General features: G+C 45.7%; 1 protein-coding gene across 1 annotated transcript in view; it reads left to right on the top strand.

The window, feature by feature from the left end:
* Positions 1–1,662: 1,662 nt before the first annotated feature.
* Positions 1,663–21,559, top strand: part of TMEM163 (transmembrane protein 163) — a 277,327-nt gene continuing 257,430 nt past the window's right edge. Inside the window, exons 1-2 of the mRNA XM_027965021.3 lie at positions 1,663–2,096; positions 8,075–8,194. Coding sequence (XP_027820822.1) covers positions 1,901–2,096; positions 8,075–8,194 — 316 coding nt within the window. The 5' untranslated portion in view covers positions 1,663–1,900. The remainder of the gene's footprint in view (positions 2,097–8,074; positions 8,195–21,559) is intronic.

Raw genomic sequence — 21,559 nt, forward strand, 5'->3', positions numbered from 1 at the left:
AGTCTTTGCGACCCCATGGAATATGAGTCCATGGAATTCTCCAGGCTAGAATACTGGAGTGGGTAGTGTTTCCTTTCGCAAGCAGATCTTCCCAACCCAAGAATCGAACCTGGGTCTCCTGCATTACAGACAGATTATTTACCAACTGAGCTATCAGGGAAGCCCCAAATTAGAGGTCGCTCAGTCTCGCCAACTCTTTAGTCCTCGGAATTCTCTGGGCCAGAATACTGGAGTGGGTAGCCTTTCCCTTCTCCAGGGGATCTTCCCAACCCAGGGATCAAACCCAGGTCTCCCGCATTGCGGGCAGATTCTTTACCAACCGAGCCATCAGGGAAGCGCCTCAGAAGACAGAAGCAAGACCAGTGGGTAAAGTTTATTTATTTTTGTGTGTGTGCTCAAATAATCATAGCGTTTTTCTTTTCCCCCCTCCATTTCCCCCTTTCCTAGCAAGAAGGGGCCTTTGAAATGCCTTTGTCCACCTCTTAAAGTTTGTAGTTATTGTTTAAAAAAGGTAAAGTAAATTGGCCAAGGTCAACTCAGATATTCTCAACCCATCCCAACGGCAGCAACAAAATGAGACCCTCTTCCCAGTGCTAGTGATATTTCCACTGCACGACAAAGGTATTTTAATCCCACTCGGATTTCCATCGCAGGCAAACCGAGAATGAGAAACTGGTTACTCTTCAAAAAACAGGGTGCCCTCCCCAACAGTAGGCAGGCTTTAAATAAGGAATTGGCATTTTAGAAGACTCATTAAATCTTAAGACTGATATACATAGGAAGAGGAAATCTATCTTTGTGAATCTGGATACGGATATTATATTCAAGCCGAATCTGAATAATGGCCGGTCCCCTTTGGCGCCTCTCCGGGTTACACCACAGGGCGTGGGTCCCAGGGTGCACCCACCTCGTTGGTTCCCTGCGGAGACGAGCCGGACCGCTCGCCAGGGGTCGAGCTCCGCGCGGTTAGAGGGAACAGCTGGCCGCGCCAAGGAAGCCAGCGGAGGGCTTCCAGTAGGAGGGAGGCTTCGATCTGAAGCCTAAAGTATCAGCAAGACTTGGCTACTCAGAGAGGAAATAGCTGGTGGCGGACAGGCTGGATCCACGGTCCAAGGGCAGTCTCAGTGGTAGTGCTGGTGGTGGTGGGGCGCGGTTAGGGTCCAAACTTCTATAGAACGCCCTGTGGTCCTAAGACACCCGGTCTCTTTAAGTTGGTGTGGAGGGTAATCGACGCCCTTAGAAGAAGACCCAACACCGGTGGGGGTGGAGGCAGGTGAACCTCGTTCTCCTGAGATGGGCGATGAGGATGGCAGCCCAGGCAGGAGACCCTGCTTAGTCTGCGAAGCCCGTGCAGCGCCAGAGAAGGGTGCCACATTAGGGCGCTGACCGCTTTCCTAACCAAGCGCGGGCGCAGCCTTCTCGGACAGTAAAGGAAGCGGGTCCGAGGCGATCTCCTCTGCTCACCATCCCGCGGCACGAGTGGGGCGGGTCTCCCATCACACCCTCAGCAGGCCCTGCCCGGGTTTCTGCCCGGCTTTCCCGGTAGCCCAGCCCACACCCCCGAGCCTCCGGGCTTCAGGCCTGGCCGGATCCCTCCCTCCCCACCGGCCTCGGGGCGCGGGCTCCGGCGCCGGGGCCTCGGGGCGGGTCCCTGCCGCACGCACCTGCCCCCGGGGGCGGAGCGCGGCAGCTGCTGCTGGGCCCGAGTCTCTGCCACCGGCCACGCGAGCCGCGCGGCTCCCGCACACCCCCCCCGCCCCCTGCCGCCGCCGCACCTCCACTCCGCGGCGCCCGCGCGGTCGGTCCGTCCCTCCGCCCGCTCCCAGCCGCGGCGCCTCGCACTTCTAACTCGAGTCCCCGCCGCGCTCGTCGTCGCCGCCCGGACCCGCCGCCGCGCGCCATGGAGACGGCCGCGGGCAGCGAGCGCCGCAGCACCCCGGGTCCCGCAGTCCCGCCGCCGCCCAGGGGCCACGCGCCCTCGGCCGCCGCCTCCGGCCCGCTGAGCTCCCCGGCGCGCGAGCCGCCGCAGCCCGAGGAGGAGCGGCAGCTGCGCATCAGCGAGAGCGGCCAGTTCAGCGACGGGCTGGAGGACCGAGGTGAGCGCGCGCCGCCCCGGGCCCCTTCCCCTGGCCCGGCCCCTTTCCCCGGCCGGGCGGGCGCGATGAGGAGCCGCTGCTCGGGGCCCGCCTTTCCGCTGGCGGGTGGGGCCGGGCTCGGCGCCTCGGAGCGCGCTGGGGCGCGGAGCTCCGACTTCCCGCGAAAGCGTGCAGAGCTGAGGGCGGCAGCCCCACCTTCCGCGGCCGGCACCGCCCGAGTCGCGGCGCCTCCGCCGGAACCCGAGAACCCGACTGCCTCCTGGGAGACCCCGCCGGGGCCCGCACCCTCCTCTCGGCCAGCCTTGGCTCCTCCAGCGCCCACTGGAAAAGTTTCCCGCAGGCGTGTGTGTGTGATTTTTTTTACCCCCCTCCGCTTTCCGAGCCGAGCGCTCCCGGTTGACTGCGGGTCGCGCTCAGTTGGGAGGGTCCTGAGCTCAGAGCATGCTCCTTCCCAAACCCCATTCGGCTCCGTTGGTTAACCAGGGAGAACTAACTTATGCGGATTCAGCTTCGAGGGGCGACTGCCCCGGCGAAGGGGAGTCGGGTGACCTCCGACCCTCATTTACTAGAGACCCAGTTTATCGTGGGTCGCTGCCCCGCTGTCTGCCGATACAGAGGACTGGGACACTTGGATTTGGACCACTGATCCTGGATGGATGCCGCTGGAACCTGGTGGTTCTCGGAGCGCGCATCCCAGCCCCTTCAAAATCCCTGGATGCTGGCAAACGTCCCTATCCCAGGAGGCCAAGCCCGACCCTCCGACAGATAGCCGGTTACCCCTTTGAATTGCCCACATAAAACGCGAGAGACTGCCCTATTCATTCCTATGTCTATCTCCTCCTACATTTCTCTCTTTTCCCCTCCCTAGTTCCCTTTCAGCCCGCTTCTTGGCCACGTCTGCACCTTTTTTGTTTCTTGCAGAATCGAATCCAAGTCGGCCCCCTCAGAAAGACTCAATGGCTCTGCTAAAACCGGTTAGTGGCCGAAACGGGATTCTGACAGCCGGCGGCTCCGGGGGGAGCGGCTCGTCGCCACCTCCACCCCCTGTTCTTGGAAGCCTTATTTTGTTGGCTGTGGCGGATTTGTATATTTCAGTCTTAGCAGGTTTCTGTATATTCTCGGTATCTCCTGTACATTTTTATTCCGGTTTAGTGTTCGGAGGCACGATCTCGTTCCTTAGAAATTTTAAACTGTAGCATGTGAAAAACAGAATGACATGGAAGCGGCAGTTCCCAGAGAATCGGCCGGGATGCTCGGGCGAGAACTGGAGCCACTCCGGTTGCAACGAGTTCCGCACCTATGTTGCGGTTTCTCCTCCTATTCTCACCTAACTCGATTATCATTTTCGAGCTGATGATGGGTGACAGCACAAGCACCCAACCAAATCTATCATTTTTATTGTAGATCGTGTTAATTACCTTTCTCTCTGCAACTGATGCTGTAGGATTTAAAATTTTTGTATTGAAGAAAGATCGAACTCTGGGATGGGCTTATTTTTGTAGCATTGCAGGTCGTCTGTATCAAGCTGGCCTATTTCTCCCTATCTCACAAAAGAATAGGAGGGGAAAAACGTGCTAGGGCAAGTTAATATTTAGGGTCATTTTGTAGCTCGGGCTCAAGCGTAAAAAGCCCATCTAAATTCATTCTTAAGGTTATTTTTCACTGGTCAACTGAATTTTATTTTCCATTATGTTATTGCATGAAAGCATTCACTGTTCATAAACGGTCACTGTGTAAAAGCACTGCTGTCACACACTGCCAGTCTGTTAAGATGAGTCCTGTCCCCCAAAGAACCCGGCTTGGTGTGGCCTTGAAAGCTGAAAGTCAGTGTGACATTATTCTGTTTGACCCGTTCCTGGTAGCCAAGAGTTAATGCTGAATGAGTCGTTTCTATTAAATAAATCAGAAGCTTATCTAGGGAGGTTTCTTAAAATATTTTTGTGTTATTTTTTCTTATGGGGCTGCATCTTTTCAATATCGATTTTTTTTTTTTGTATCCCTTGGGAATGGTTCGATTGCTACTACTGCTATATTTTTCCTAATAGTGAGAGGCTTTGGGGAGGAGGAGGCCTCGGCAGCTGCCTGCTATGTATCTCTACATCATGCCTGGCTTGCTTGTCTTCTAAACCTAAATACCTACCTATGGGTGTGTGGGAGGGTGGACTCCTGGTTCTGTACCCATATTTGGCCTTCTCTCTTGCCATAAATTCCTTCTGAGCTGTCAGGACCCTGTTAACACTCTCAGTCTAACTTTGATCAAAGGCTTGCTTATAAAAATCTAGTGTTTGGGAACTTTAGAGGTTTTTTTTTTCCCCTCCATAGAAGTGATGTGGCTGGTTCCCAGAAACCTAGCTAGCTCATATTGTCAGTAACTGCAGTGCCATTTGGTTGAGCCTTGTAGTTCAGGGAGCAAGAGCTTTGTGGTCCAAGACTGACTAAAACAAACAAAACATAGGCCAAGTTTGTCTTAGGCATTTCCATACCCTGCCTTTCAATGCCCACTCTTCTCCCCACAAGTGTTTCCCATCATTCTGCCCCAAGGCTTAGGGCCCTAAGAGTGTTATCTGCTTCAGCATTTTCTACTGCCTTCCTATCTAACGAATATTCTCCTTCTTTCTGAGAATCCAAGCATGACCAGTTCTTAGGAGAAAGCGGGGAACTAATTCATACTAGCATGGAAATGACTGATGGCTTCAACCTCCCTGTGTATATTTGTATCTCCTCAACCCCAGTATCAGTCCTTCATTAATACAACCCTTATGCTTACTTCTGCTTACCTTATGCCAGGGTCCAAATTATAAATAGGTGAAATTTGAGTGAGATTAACAATTTGAAGGTGGAGGCCAACTAAAGGCCTCTTTCTTGTAGGAGCCAGCCATGTGTGCAAATGTGAGACCTGCCTTGGGTTCGGTAGGCTGTGCTACCTTTCTTCTACTTTAGAAACACAGCTTCCTGAAAATTTTAGAAATTCTCGTCACATCTCTGGCTTGCACATGTGCATGCAGCTAACACAGGTTGGAGGGGGGAGGTAGAGGAACCTGTGTGCAGACAATTCATTTATAAGCCAGGTCTTCATAGATCATTATATCCCACTTCCCTTTGAGGAGTGGAGAGTCATCCACTCTAGGTTTTAGCTCTATTTTTAGGAAGGAAAACTAGTAGGAAGCAAGTGAAGGTTGAATAGGAATGGGAAAGTTTCTCCCTTCCTGGACAGTCTCCCTTACATTTACTCCGGTGTTTAAAGTTTGAAACGTCTCATGAGGAAGCACATACAGGATCAGGTCTGGGGAAGAACTATCAATCCTGCTGACTAGGTGCAATCCTGCACCACCTTAGCAGGACAGTGCAGTCCAGGTGAGCTGGCAGCCCACACTCCTCCAAGGGGAGTGCTGGCCCCCTCAGGGGTGAGGTGTGTTCACTGGCCGTGCAGTCAGCTCCAGTCACATTGTTGGAAACAGCTGGCTTTGGAAGGAAAAAATAAATGTCATGTGTTGGAATCAGAAACCCAGATCATGGTTGTTTCTCTTAGAAAATTAAATCTTCTAGAAGGAACCTTGTTTTTTCACCCCCAGTGGATAACCTCTTGAGATTGTTGCTGTCAAAGTACCCAGCAAATGAACTGCTTACTTGAGTCAGTACTTAAATGTTACAGCTTCACTTCTCTTGAAAATCAATTGGCCAGGATGAAAGAAAGATTTCTGTGTCATTTGGGAAAAGGGAAATAAATTATAGGGAGTCAGGGGGACTTGCATAATATTTTTGGTTGTAGCTTAAACTGGAATCAAGGGTGATTGCAGTTGAAAATTAAAATGGGTGTTTTTAGCAGCTAGGGAAATAGGCAAAGGGACAAAAAGAAGTAGACCAAGGGACAGTTTGAAATCATTTGTACCCAGGGCATAATGTGATGGGAGGTTTTTCTTTTTTCTGTCCAAGTGCATTTTTTAAAGGAAGGTTTGGTGAGATTTTTACAGTGAGGTGATGGAATTTATACCTACCTTTTGCAAATTCATCTCCCTTTTGGTTGTAAATGTGTCTGCAGGTTTCAGTGACTAAAAAATCCGGCTGTACACTGGACTCACTAACCAGGCTTCATGACTTTTCCCTGTTGTTCAGGACTTGTGATCTGAGTAGTTAATGGAACTGGGAACTGTGGTGTTGCAGAAGACTCTTGAGAGTCCCTGGACTGCAAGGAGATCCAACCAGTCCATTCTGAAGGAGATCAGCTCTGGGATTTCTTTGGAAGGAATGATGCTAAAGCTGAAACTCCAGTACTTTGGCCACTTCATGCGAAGAGTTGACTCACTGGAAAAGACTTTGATGCTGGGAGGGATTGGGGGCAGGAGAAGAAGGGGACGACAGAGGATGAGATGGCTGGATGGCATCACTGACTCGATGGACGTGAATCTGAGTGAACTCCGGGGGTTGGTGATGGACAGGGAGGCCTGGTGTGCTGTGATTCATGGGGTCGCAAAGAGTCGGACACAACTGAGTGACGGAACTGAACTGAACTTGTTATATTTCAAACATGATGCAGTTCTCAGTAGCCCAGTGCTTAATGTGGTGCCCAGTCAGTCTAGTGGGAAGATGCCTTTTTACACAATGTGTAAGTGTGATTTGTTGCATGCTGTGTAGTATTTTACACATGGGTGCTTAAACCCTGACTACCAGTTTCTTCATCATTTGGAGCAGTTGTGATAAGGCTGTTCCACCTCTACGAAGTATATAATGGGTTATTTGGCTAGAGATGGTATCCTGTTTATGTGGAATGTGTGCTTAGTCACTCAGTTGTGTCCAACTCTTTGCAACCCCATGGAGTGTAGCCCGCCAGGCTCCTCTGTCCATGGGGATTCTCCAGGCAAGAATACTGAAGTGAGTTGCCATGCCCTCCTCCAGGAGATCTTCCCAACCCAAGGATGGAGCCCAGGTCTCCTACATTGCAGGCAAATTCTTTACCATTTTAGCTACCAGTGGGATGCTGGGCTGAGAATTTGGTTCTCCATGCAACTAAGAGATGCCGTATATGATCTCTTTTCAAAGGAGAAGAAAAAATGTCCATCAAGATCATACTGATGTTATACTTTGACTCAAGGCTGTTGAAACTTGGGCATTGTCTCAGAGGCATCCTGTATTTCTGTTGTTGAGGACTCAGTGTCGAAAGCATAGGAGATGAAATCAAACCTTTATTGTATGTGGCATGCCTGGGAAGAGACCCCTAGTTTTAGTAGGTTTACCCCACTTAGTCTGAGAATTTTTTGACATAAGCTTGATACAAAGGAATAGATACTATAGAGCAGAAAGAGGAGAGAAGAAAACATGGCATGTAATTTAGGTCAGCTGGCTGTTAGTTGTGGTTAAAGAGAAATGGTCCTTCTGTTAATTGATGAGGGGAGCCACGAGGGTATTTGTATTCCATGACTCATTGCTTTGGGCAAAACCCAGTCCACCAGTACCGGCCAGGATGGTGGATCAACGCAAATTGGTGCTGCAGTTGAGGAGCCCAAAAGCCCAACCAGATGTGGGCTATTCATGCTCTTTTCTTAACGAAAGGCTTTGTTAGAAGGAGCTGCACCTGCTTGAGTCAGTGAGCCAAGGGAGTTAACACAGGGGCAGGGGCATGGCTGGGGTCATATGTCCCAGGTCAGAGGTTGGTGGGCTGGCAGGCTCCTTTATAAAGAAGACAGCTGGCATTTCCCTGTGGGAACATGAACCAGATACACTTGAGCCAGCGATCTTTCAAGAGATGCCCCAAAGCTTGATTTCCATGCCACTCTCCTAAAACACCTCTTGGATAACTGACTCACCTTGCTGCACACTGAAACTCGCACAGTATTATAAATCAATTATATTTCAATTAACAGCCCCCCCCATCTTGGCCCACAGGCTGTCGGTTTATAATCCTTGGATAAGAACATATAGCTCTAGTTGTGGTTTTCTTAATAAGGAAATGCCTAACTTCCTTTTCTCCTTGTATTTGTCAGGCTTACTAGAAAGCAGCACTCGGCTAAAACCTCATGAAGCCCAGAACTACAGAAAGAAGGCGTTGTGGGTCTCCTGGTTCTCCATTATTGTCACACTGGCCCTGGCGGTGGCTGCCTTTAGTGAGTATTCAGTCTTGCTGATTGATGTAGTTTATGGGTGTTGTCGGTTTTATTCTCGACTCCTACGGGATGCACTTTTGCTTTTAGTTGACTATTATTGATGAGTAAATTTTTTTTCGATGGTTACATAGTCACATGCTTATAAATTAGTAAAATGGCTTCTCTCCTCTGCAGAGGCGAGAGGTAGTTAAGAAGAAGACTGGGAGTCTAGGCTCTAATCAGTATGCGTGTTTGTGGCAGTCAATTCTGGCTGCCAGCTGAAATAGTGAAAATATTCTCTTGGTGGATGCCTTCAGCCTGGGCTGACATGTGACAAATATATATCCTGGAGACTGGTATTTTGAACCTCATGCTACCAGATGAGTGTAATATTGTAGTACGACCTCTCCTCCCCACCCCACCCCACCCCTGAATTATATTTGCCTGAGGTTTAGAATAAAATCATCTGAACATTTTAATGAAACAAAAATGGGAGGATCCCCTTGCAAGTTTTCAGTGGCCTTGGAAACAAAAATATTTATCATAATCAAGAAGAACTAAGAAAACTGACCGCTTTCTGCCCATGGATAGTCCAGTTTCCCTGTTAGGAAGCCCCATGACATGCATTTTCTCTACTAACATTTGCAGCCTATAGAAATGTGCATGTGCTCTTTATTCTTATTAATGTGCAGTGATTCATAAGCTTAAGCAGTGACATTCAGCTTCAGCTCAACCTTGCTGGAATCCACAGTGATTTTTTTCTTTTTAATGCTAGGAAAAAGAATGTATTATATGCATTTTGTGATTAATTTATGGCCTTAACAGATTTATATTCTAAGTAATGAGTATCATACAAAGTGTCTCATGTGACAACCGCAGAGTAGGAGAAGGAAGGGCTGTGTCTGCTGGAATATACTACCCTGTGTGTTTTTAAAATTCCATTCTGCACAGTTAGAGCTGCTGCTGTAACTGTACAGCAGCAAACTGTACAACACCAAATTGGTGTTGGCTCCCATGGGGGAATATTAGAATTTGACCAAGTGTTCCTTGCAAAACTCAGTGTATATTCCTTGAAGCAATATCTATTTGGAAACACTGTACCACATCTTGGCTTTTTTTTTTTTTTTGCCACTTATTTAGCAGCCAAGGATAATTTCAGGGTAGAAGCATTTATCAGTGAGCCAAAAATCTGATCAAGAGGGATTCTGATCCCTGAAAATAGCTACTCCTTCCTTTTTTTTTTAAAAAAAATCCTGAAACAAGAGTAACAGCCCTACTGACATCCCTGGAGGATAATTTGGTTGCGGTGGCTGGTGGTGGGCTCCAAATCTGACCCTGTGATTTACATATGTAAAGAAAGAGGAATGGCAGGAAGGGAAGTGCTTTACAAACAGCATAATAGTTACTCTGACTGACAGAGCTGTTATGACTTTATAATGTGATTGTTTGAATGAGGACCTGAATGTGGAGAAATACTGAGCAAGTTTTTCCTTTGGGGGAAGAATCCTACATTTGATGTGCTTAATCAGAATAAGAAAAAAATTAGGAAATTTTGGGTTTCCATATTATGCCTGTTCAGCTGGGTTATCTTAAAAATTTTGTTCCATTTCTTATAATAGGAAAAGACTGTTGCATAATGCATGTGCAGTTATAATATTGCTTTATGAAAAGGGTTCTGTTTCTCTTTAAAATGATTTTATCCCCTTTTTATAGCAAGTAATTTAACTCTTGTAATTTCTTGCCTATAAAATGTTGGCATTGGGGTATACATGGCATCATGATTTTTGTTGCTTTCTGTGGTACATTAATTTGTTCCCAAGTTGCTTCCAATTTGTTTTGGTACAGTTAAACCAAAAAATGTAAAAGCTAAACGATGTATTTTCTCATTTTAACTAGAGTAACTTTACTGTGTGTGCACATGTGTGTGTTTTATATTTTAGACCTTCGAGGTGGTCTGTGGCTGCATTGTTAGGGTTGTTGGTTTTATTCTTTAGTTCCCTAAATCTATTTGTAATATGAAATATTAAAAACTTTTAAAACATCACTTACATGTTGATAGACTTTCGCTCAATCCTTTTCACAGTTTTGAAGGGGAAGAAAGTCAATAGAGATTAAGCAATATAAGCTGACTTTTGAAATTGTTTAAATTAGTATTTAAAGGAAAATGGTATGTTTCAGAAAGCACAGTAAATGTATTTTTTAAAAAGGCTCGGAAGGAGCCCTCAATATTCTGCAAGGAGGTGGTTGACAGAGAGATGGGATAAAATGGAATAGGCTGGCTTGGTGAACAGCTGTTGTATCCAATGAAATGGTCAGGTTGAACCAGTTAACATTTTAAAGAGAACTGCTGTGGAATGCAGTGCTGTGAGATGGCAGAGAAGTGTGGAGTGTGTGCCCGTGTGTGCATATGTGTGTGGTGTGTGTGAGTGTGGTGGTGTGTGTTGCCAGGAGGTGATAGTCATGGTGAAGAGTAGAGGACGGTATTTATTGTCACGACTTCTTGCTACTACTGGATGGTAAACTCTTTGGGGCAGGATGAACATCCATTTTTACTTGGAAATCAGTATTCAAGATTGTTGAATGAATGAACTGAGAAACATTTTCTAAAATGTAATTTTTTTTTTTAAGTTGGGGGAAGCAAAAGATTTCTTAGAAATAAATTTCATCTAAAGATTTGTTTAGATACCAGATTTAGGTCTTATTTATTTTATAAACAATTGAAATCTATTTAAGACAATTGGATAATCCTATGGCCATTCTCTTACTAAGGGCCTTTCTTGGAGCTCTGTGGCTGGTTCAGTTAGAAACCCATCTTTATCTCCTTACCTGCCATTTCCTCTTTAATTGTACATGCTGATTTTGAGCTGAGCATCCTCTGGAGAAATGCTGTTGTCTCTTTTGTGTTTGGAAATGAGGCTGATGGATATATGTAAGTTTTGGGGATGCCTCTTTTTTCAGGACTGGAAAGATTCATATTTTTACACAGTGTGTACATTTGCAAATAAAGACTATTATCCTTCACTTCCTACCAGCTTCCAAGTAACCAGGTACACTTTATTTTCACAAATTAGTAGTTTCTAAAAGACCCAAAGATAAAAATAGCTTTGTTTAGTATTACTGAGTGATCAGTGATAAATCACTTACACATGTAAGTATGGATACAGGATGTCTGACATACAATGGATGATGTAAATGGATGTCTGGTATAGTCTGAAAAATTAGGTGAGTTTTCAAAGTTTGTGACTTTGAAAGTATTTTGAGAGGAATATGTGCTTTGAAAGGGAGATGAACTATTTTTGGGAATCCTTGGTAATGTAGTGGTTTTTGGACCTGCTCAAATGCTGATATAAAACCAGATGGTAATACATCTTGAATATTTCAGAGAGAGTTTTAGTTTGGCTTTAAAATTACTTCTGTTTATAATCGGTAGGCAGCATGGAAAATGGCAATCCTGTTATGAACAAACCTTAAAAAAATCTGTTTTAATAATGAGGTTAGAAAGAGAACAGAAGTTCTGTTTCACAATTCAGGGTTTTGACATCATTGATGTCTTTGTTAGAATGATTTAGGAAAGTGCATTCTGACTCTGAGGTTTAAATGAGTGTGAGTTAATTTTTAGGCACTCAATACATGTTCTGTGGGAAGTGAAGATCTATTTGAAACATTCTCAGGGGAAAACCTTTCCTAAGATACACAGTTCCACTTTGAAAAGAAAATCCAAACCAAGATCTTCTCAGAAAAAGTTCTCTCAAAAATTTTGTGAATCAGTAGAGTTAAGAATTGGAAAATTTTCTGAAAGGAGTGGTTTCTATACTTGGGGGTTTTAAAATAATGTATCTGATTGTTGTATAAACTCTTAACCCTTAAAAATGGTGGAATAAGTATACTTATTCTTTTTATTTTTAATTTGTGAGTCTAAGAGTTGAGCAGAGAAGGCAATGGCACCCCACTCCAGTACTCTTGCCTGGACAATCCCATGGACAGAGGAGCCTGGTGGGTGCAGTCCCTGGAGTCGCTAAGAGGCGGGCACAACTGAGCGACTTCACTTTCACTTTTCACTTTCATGCATTGGAGAAGGAAATGGCAACCCACTCCAGTGTTCTTGCCTGGAGAATCCCAGGGACGGCGGAGCCTGGTGGGCTGCCATCTATGGGGTTGCACAGAGTCGGACACGACTGAAGTGACTTAGTAGCAGCAGCAGCCAAGAGTTGAGAGATAGATAAAATGAAATTATAGGTGCTTTTATAAACTCAGCAAAATATGTCTAGGAATTTATTATGGTATCTCTCAACTGACACGTGTGTGAGGTGGGAAAGGCAAAAGACTCTCCAGTGGCCCTCTGGTGCCCTGAGAGAGACATCTAAAGAGTTACAGTGGCTTAAAATGTGTGGCCTGACCTGGCCTTTGCCCCCCCTTACTCAGACATCCCAACTTCCCAGGACTGGAGCTGGCATCTTTCAGCAGAACTCATCTTCTGGTAGACCTTCATGTGGCTGAATCCTTTGAGGGCCTCACCAGCCATAAGGACTCATTTCCCAGAGTAGTTTTATTCATTCTTAAGTGTGTTTTCTTCATGCCAGTTTTCCCCTTTGTGTCCCACCTGCATTAGGTCAGGATGCTTGTGAGACCCTCACTGCTCCTGCGGCTGAACCTAAGACTCAGCCCCTACACCATTTCCCTAAAGACTTAGGGGGCTTCCATTCCGCTCCTTCCTGTCGTTCGCTGTTCTTGCTTATTTTTCTTGATGAAAGAAGGACGTGCACATTATGAAAGTCCATGAGGCCGGAAGTACACAGTGCCGATCTCTTTCCCATCCTCAACTTTTTCTCAGTTACCCCTCACCAATGACAAGCCTTGTTGCCAGGGTCTTGTATTTCCTTCTGGACGTTCTCTGGGCATGGGAAATGCAGGTATGGTCCCTGTGTGTACAGTCCCCGTTGCTACTTAGGTTAGATATGGTCTTATTCTTGCTGATCTTTCGAGGAGCCCGGCCTCTTTCCAAGCTGCTGTTTCCCCAGGGTAGTGTGGTGGGGAGTTTTCCGGAACAACTTCCCAACCACTGCCGGTCTGGGCTGCTGAGCTGAGCGGGGAGGATGTGGGCAGGAAGTTTGTGAGCCACATCCTGGGCCTCTTTAGGGGGATAACTTGCTACCCGGGAGAGCGCAGGACAAATGATAACCAGAGATGCTGATTCTGAGAGGTGGAAACCAGGAGGGAGGAACAGCTGAAATTCGGTTTGGGCACCTCATGTTGACAACACGCCCTGCCTCTGGGTTCTTCCTTCCTGCCCTCATGTCCTTGTGGGTTGTGGACTCAAAGGGTGATGCCTCATCTCCCCACCCCAGGCATGCCGGCTCACAGCTGATGCCGGCTCAGGGATGCTTAGTATCTTAGTTCCGCCCCTTTGCTCACCTAGAGGCCCCTTGTGATCTTGCCCCTCCTCCCTGGCTGAACTCGGCTCCTCCCATCCCCCCAGCCAAGCTTGCCCACAAATGCTTCCTGCAGTTCCCCAGACACTGCATCCTGCTCTTCGCCCCCACATCCATGCACCTGCTCTGCCCTTGGTGTCAGAGGCCCTGTGTTCCTGACCCCTATGTTTTCTTTTCTAGCCAAATTTTACTTATCCCTCAAAACTGAGATGAAAGAGCCCCTAGTCCAGGAAGCCTCCTCTGACCCTCCGTTTTCTGATGAAATGCATTTTGGGAATATAGCCAATGTTTTATAACAACTATAAATGGAGGAAATATAATTCTTAAAAATTGTGAATCACTATGTTGTATACCTGAAATGTACATAAGTAAGTAAACTATACCTCAATAAGAATGATTTAAAAATGGAAAGAAAAAAAAATGCCCTTGGTTTCCAGAGCTTCGTGGGCACTGGGCAGTGGATCAGGAGCGTGGTACACGATACTTACATCATTGTGTTGTCACTCGGTGAACCCTCCTCAAAGGCAGGGCCCCGTTTTCTCTGGTCTGCCTTCTCAGCCCCTAACACAGTTGGCGCTCAGATGCTGGTTCAGTTAGTTCAGTTCAGTCTCTCAGTCGTGTCCGACTGTTTGGGACCCCATGGACTGCAGCTTGCCAGGCTTCCCTGTCCATCACCAACTCCCAGAGCTTGCTCAAATTCATGTCCATGCCATCCAACCATCTCATCCTCTGTCATCCCCTTCTCCACCTGCCTTCAATCTTTCCCAGCATCAGGGTCTTTTCCAGTAAGTCAGTTCTTTGCATCAGGTAGCCAAATATTGGAGTTTCAGCTTCAGCATCAGTCCTTCCAGCGGATATTCAGGATTAATCTGCTTTAGGATTGACTGGTTTGTTCTTGCAGTCCAAGGGACTCTTGGGAGTATTCTGTAACACCACAGTTCAAAAGCATCAGTTCTTCGGCACTCAGCTTTCTTTATAGCCCAACTCTCACATCCATACATCACTACTCAAAAAACCATAGCTTTGACGATATGGACTTTTGTTGGCAAAGTAATGTCTCTGCTTTTTAATATGCTGTCTAGGTTGGTCATAGCTTTTCTTCCAAGGAGCTAGTGTCTTTTAATTTCATGGATGCAGTCACCATCTGCAGTGATTTTGGAGCCCAAGAAAATAAAGTCTGACACTGTTTCACTGTTTCCCCATCTATTTGCCATGAAGTGATGGGTCTGGATGCCATGATCTTCGTTTTTTAAATGTTACGTTTTAAGCCAGCTTTTTCACTCTCCTCTTTCACTTTTATCAAGAGGCTCTTGAGTTCCTCTTCGCTTTTTGCTATCATAAGGGTGGTGTTATCTGCATATCTGAGATTATTGATATTTCTCCCAGCAATCTTAATTCTAGCTTGTGCTTCATCCAGCCTGGCATTTTGTATGATGTACTTTGCATATAAGTTAAATAAGCAGGGTGATAGCATACAGCCTTGATGTATTCCTTTCCCAATTTGGAACCAGTCTGTTGTTCCATGTCCGGTTCTAACTGTTGCTTCTGATACTGATGTTTCAGATACTGGTTGGACTGGAGTAGGTTTTAACATCTCCCTGCTGAGGCTACTGTGGCTGCAGCAGGTTGAGGATGTATGTTTGTAGGTGAAAATCTCAGAAAAAGGAATGGCAGCTTTTTCAAGTGAAGGGAAACAAGTGGGAAAGCCAGTGGGGATGGGGGATGCAGGGCCCTTATCTCTCCCTCCCCCCACACCCCCACCCTCCCCTCTCCCTCTGCCTCCTCTTGGGCCAACAGATCCAGGGTTCCATTGATCCAGACTCACTCATGGCTGTTAGGAGGGTGCGTCTTCCCAGTCCCCAGGCTTACAACGAGCTGTTGTTTCCAGCCCACAGTAGAGGAGGGGTCTTAGCAGCTGCCTGCTTGTTCTGCTTCCCGTCTCCCTGCATTCCGCACACAGCCTTTAATTAAAATGTGGCCAGGGTGTATTAGCACAGAGGTGTCCTTGTCGCACAGCCCTGGCGCTGACTCAGGGAAGCTGGGCAGTGAGCCCTCTGGACTCATTAGGCTGGGTGGGTCCTTGCCCCCTCCTTGCTTGTGTCTGGGCTCTGCTAACAAGCCTTCCAGAGTCCTGTGGGAAACTCCTGAGGGCTTTTCCTTTTGCCTCTCAGGCTCTTTCCAGGCACAGTTGTTAGCCGGTGGGACAAGAAGGGGTTTTCTGGTCTGCTTGTGCTTAATGACTGTGATCTGGTCCTCTGGGGATTTCCCCTTGAAGGTGAAGTTTCTGGCAGAGTCCTCCTTGACGAGAGGTTATTTCCTGGAGCCTCATCCTGAGGGCTGAAGATGAGGTTGAAGGGACTGAGAGGACTCTCCTTTTCCCAGTAAAGGAAGCTGTTTCTCACTTTCTGCTGTTTCCTCCTGCGTGTCCTTCCAGGCTGTGGCTGTGTCCATCCAGTCCTTAGCGAGAGCCTGTTGCCTGTCTGGTGTCCTGGGTACCACAGAGAACACTAGGGCCTGGGACAGTTTGTCATTCCCTTGATAAGCTTGGGTCTAATGGGGAGGGGATTCTGTGGACGCTGGAGCAAGTGATAGGGTAGTGGGGTAGGGCAGATAACCTGTCAGACACATAGGATGCTCAAGAAAGATATCGCTGGTCTGTTAGAGAAAGGACAGTCTGCAGCCTCCCCAAGAAAGAATTAAAGGAAAATCAGAGCTATGAATGCAGAAGCTAAGGCTGTCCCTAGGCCGGAGTGCAGGAAGACTTAGGAGGGGCTTTGGAAACTAAGGTTTTGGAATAAAGTAAATGCACTAGAGGATTTTACCTTCAGTGAAGAGATGGACCAGAATACCGCCCCCCCCCCCCAATCAACCCAGGAAGACCACTCAACTCTGTGTGTGGGGAGGCTTCTACTAGAATTTGTAACCATGGGAATGACTTGTGCTCATTTGTTTTTGAAATTTTCATAGGTTGCTTTCCTAAGAAATAGACTCTGACTCGGAGAGTCACTGCAGGAGGTTTATTAGGAATGGGGGCTGGGAGAGGCTCTCAGGAGAATTTCTGAAAGGAAGCAAAGGAAGCAGGATTGGGCCGGGGGAGAAGTTGAACGACAGCGCTGTTATCTCAGAGACTTTCCCATGGGGACTTGGAGCCGGGATGGCCATTCAGAATTGTCTTATTGAAGCAAGGTTGCTAGACTCGTCATTGGTATGGGCTGCCCCATGGAGAAGCATGACCTTGGGAGAGGCAGCTTCCTTCAGTAGAGGGCGGATCCAGGAGAGGGATGAGCTGTGAGCCACTGGCAGCCCTCATTCCTGGCAGCTGAAGGAATGAATGGGGAGTCCCTGAGGGAGAATCCAGGGGGTACACCATGGTGTCCTATATAGGTGCTCATCCTGCCCGGATATCCTAGGAACCCTCAAGCTGAGATACTGACATGGATATGGTTCCATGTTGTAAAGACCCCTGGAATGCCTGAAAGAAGCAAGTGTAGAACCTCCACTAAGTCCCAGTAGCCTCACATGGATGACACGCCACCAATGCTGAGCTCATAATCCAACATTAGGAAGCTCCTGAGAAAGGATTTTAACTAGATGACTAAGTCATACAACAGCATGATTAGAACTCGATGAGAAGAGACTCTGATAGAATCTGCAAAATGCATATATTTAATGAATAGACAATAAAAAAAGGAATCAAGCATGTGAAGGACACTGAAAAGAACAACTGGGAAACAAATAAATATGTATTTTTGTTGTTTTTATGGAAGCCATAGCATGAATGTAGTTTTGTTTTTTGCTGCACCGCACAGCATGAAGGATCTTAGGTCCCTGACTAGGGACTGAACCTGTGCCCCCTGCATTGAGAGCACAGAGTTGTAACCACTGCACCACCAAAGAAGTTCCATGTGGGTGTGGTCTTTAAAGTTAAGAACTGTAACAGCACCGCGCCCCCCCATCCCCGCCCTGCCTCCGCAACTCTCCTCTCTGTTTCCTCCTCATCTCCATGCTGGCAATCACTTGGCCTCTCTAGTTGATTCTTTTCTTATACCTTTAAAAATAACAGGCTTCTAATGCCAGTTCTTGAATTTTTGTTGTTAAGGTATTGCTTGTTGACTTCCCAGCAGGGAAGAAGATAATTTACTCTCTCCTCTCCTCCTGGCCCCACAGAGACATGCTGACTTCCCGAATTCCCATCCTTGCATAATAGTTATGGTTTGCATTATTATGCCTACATAAATCTTGCTCACTGAGCTATATGGCAAAGAATGATTGCCTCTTTCCTGCACCATTTTTTATTTTCTCCGGTTTTAGTATTTGATATGTAAGTTCTGCTTTGTTTGTTCCTATGTTTACTTTTCCCTGCATCTCTTTGTTCCTGAAAAATTATTTATTTGTCTTCGTTGCTGCTCTTGGGCTTTCTCTGGCTGCGGCAAGAGGGGCGATTCTGTTTGTGGTGTGCAGGCTTCTCACCGCTGTGGCTTCTCTTGGTGCAGAGTGCGGGGTCTAGGACATGTGGGTTTCAGTGGTTGCAGCACACGGGCTTAATTGCCCCACAGTATGTGGAATCTTCCCCAACCAGGGACTGAACCCGTGTCCCCTGCACTGGCAGGCAGATTCTCAACCACTGGACCACCAGGGAAGTCCCTCTGCATCTCTTTCTTATTAAGTTATAATTCAGCATTTTTATGTCAACCTCAGCTGCTTTGTAATATTTTCAGATGCATCAATAATTCTGTCAGTGTTTTCTTGAAGAAATCTCTTTCAGAGCTGTTTGACATTTGTTAATCTGTTTGGTTGCCCTTTCTATTTGATGGGCATCCTAACATCCTGCATCCTAGCATCACCCTTCACCATGGATTTGGGCATTCCCTGTATTTCTCCTCTGTTGAGTCCCCTGTTTCCTGGATGCCATGTTTTTCTCTTCTTTGGTTGACACGCTTATCTTCTCTTAGCTCCCCTAGGAAGAAGCACATGGGAAGGGAAGCTTTTTCAAGCCTAAAATGTCATTAATATATCCTGACACTTGACTGATGGCTTAATGGAAAATTCTCAGTACAAATAATGTTCCTTAAGAGTTTTGAAGCTCTTATTTCTAGGGTTACTATTTAAGTCCTAAACCTTTCTAAATCATAATCCTTTGTATGAGACTTGCTGTGGTAGGGTCTTTTTCATAAATGTATGCCCCTCCTTTCTATTTTTTTTTTCCCATTTATCTTTTTCTGTCTCTCTGCTCTACATTCTGGGAAATTTCCTCTACTTTATACTCCTATGTTTGTATTGAGCTTTTCATTCTTACTGTCAAGTTTATTTTTAATTGCCTGAGTGTGCCTTTTAAAAAGTCCTCCAACTCTTGTGTTACTGATCTTTTTCGTAGACCTTTTCTGATCTTTTTGGGAAAATATTAATGACATTAAAAAAAATCTTTTTCTGGTTCTTATATTGTCTTTCTCTGAGGCGCTATTTTTTCCATTTTCCTTGGGTTTATTGTTTTTGTGAGGAGTCCTGTGAGCGGTGATCCTTGATAGGTCTGCTCATATTAAGAGTGGGTGTTAAAAAAAGTAGATGTGTACCCTATGTTCATAGCAACACTATTTATGTTAGCCATCCCTCCCAAAAAACCCCCAAAAATACAATAGTCAAGACATGGAAACAACCTAAATGTCTATCAATAATGAATGGATAAAGAAGGTATGTGTATATGCTACAATGGAATACTACTCAGCCACGAAAAAGAATGAAACAATGCATTTGGGAGCAACATGGGTGGACTAGAGATTATCATTCTAAGTGAAGTCAGGCAAATACCATGTGCTGTCACTTCTGTGTGGAATCTAAACTATGACACGATGACCTTACATATGAGACAGACTCACAAACATAGGGAACAGACTTGTGGTGGCCAATGGGAGGGGCGTGGGGGAAGGATGGATTGGGAGCTGGGGACTAGCAGGTTGAAACTATTATACCGAGAATGGATAAACAACAAGGTCCTACTGTAAGGCACAGGGAACTAATTTCAGTATCCTGTGATAAACCATAATAAAAAAATTAAAAGACAAAAATAGTAGGTGTTTAAAAGCTGATTGGAGTTGTGAATATATGGGTGGACTTTGTGGTGGACTGTTTTGTTGGGTGGATCCCAGTTTAATGCTTCCTGGTCCTTCCTCCTGGGCTTCCCAAGTTGCCCAGAGAAGGGCTTTCTGATCTGCATGGAGGGTAGACACTTACTGCTTGAATTATGTGTGCTGAGTTGAGGTGGAAGATTGAGATCTCATCATTCTATTTGCAGTTCTTCACTTGGTCTGCTGGGTAAGAGTTCAGTTTGATTTTCCCACCTTTAGCTGAGTCTGGTGTTCCTCAAATAAGAAACTGTTGTACCTTCTTCAGAGCATAGATCTCTAATGTCTGACAGGAGTTGGGGAGGGAACCTGGAAAGGGCTTTTAAAATAGACTTTGAACCAGTCATTCTGTTTTCAGTTTTCTCTTTGTTACACTGTGCTACCAATTCTGTTTTTTCTTCAGTGCCCTGAATGTAAATTGAGTTGGCTTTTTGCTTTCACACTGCTGTCTTAGGAATTTGCTTTCTGGAGTCTGTTAAATCAATTACTAGTTGCCCATATGTTTTCTAGCATCTAAAAATTGTTTTTGTTGCTTCTTCCATTTTCTTTTTCTGATGGGTTTGTCTTTTTTTTTTTTTTTTTTAATCTTTCTACTCTTAGTTTAGAATTTTTCTTAGGAGAAGCAGAGGGGCTTCCCTAGTGGCTCAAATGGTAAACCTTTAGTGCAGGAGACCCAGGTTTAATCCCTGGGTCAGAAGATCTGCTGGAGAAGGAAATGGCAGCCCATTCCAGTACTCTTGCCTGGAAAAATCCCATGGACGGAGGAGCCTGGTAGGCTACAGTCCATGGGATTGCAAAGAGCTGGACACAACTGAGTGACTTCAGGAAAAACAAAAGTAACCGTGAGGAACCATCCTGCCATATTTTCCTGGAAGTGGCACACACAGCAGTTTATCGTGAAAATATATGAAGTGAATTAGAAACCAATCAGAAATAGTGAACCAAAATATAGTCTGAGAAACTTACTCAGAATGTGGCCCAGAGTGATACTTCTCTTTCATGTTTTCTAAGAGACATGAAATTATGAAAATTTCTAATGTAAATGAATAAGAATTCTAAAAGTAGAAAAAAGAGGAAATGGAGAATAGTCATTGTTTTTAGAGGTGTCTGAGACTGTTTTGGAATTGATGGAAATTTAAAAATTGATGTCTTTGAACTATATCATGCTGACCATTGTGTGAGTGACTTGATGTCAGAGATTTTAAAATAAGAAAGAAAAGTACACTAAAAACATGTCTCTTTCATTAAAAAAAGTGCTGGTCACAACCTATCAAACTGATTTTATGTGCCACCAATGGGTTGTAACTTTCAGTTTAAAGAACACTCACCCAGTGGGTCAATATGGAACCATGCATCCAACAAGTCTGTTTAACGTTATGGAACGTTTATAAATGTGACCACTTCCATGGTTATGAAAGAAGTCTCAGTTACTAAGAATTTGTATTTTACAGTGTTCTTTATTCACAATGCAATGAACATTTGAAATAGCATGTAGCTAAAATGCTTCTGTATGTCACAACATATGTGGGAAATTAACACCTTTCTGAGTATCACAAGGGGGAGAGGTGCTAAATATTTAAAAATATTTAGAACTTCAGTTCAGTTCAGTTCAGTTGCTCAGTCGTGTCCGACTCTTTGCGACCCCATGAATCGCAGCACGCCAGGCCTCCCTGTCCATCACCAACTCCCTGGAGTTCACTCAGACTCACGTCCATCGAGTCAGTGATGCCATCCAGCCATCTCATCCTCTGTTACCCCTTCTCCTCCTGCCCCCAATCCCTCCCAGCATCAGAGTCTTTTCCAGTGAGTCAACTCTTCGCATGAGGTGGCCAAAGTAC

The sequence above is a fragment of the Ovis aries genome, chromosome 2 (assembly GCF_016772045.2).
Source record: "Ovis aries strain OAR_USU_Benz2616 breed Rambouillet chromosome 2, ARS-UI_Ramb_v3.0, whole genome shotgun sequence".
Taxonomy (NCBI): Eukaryota; Metazoa; Chordata; class Mammalia; order Artiodactyla; family Bovidae; genus Ovis; species Ovis aries.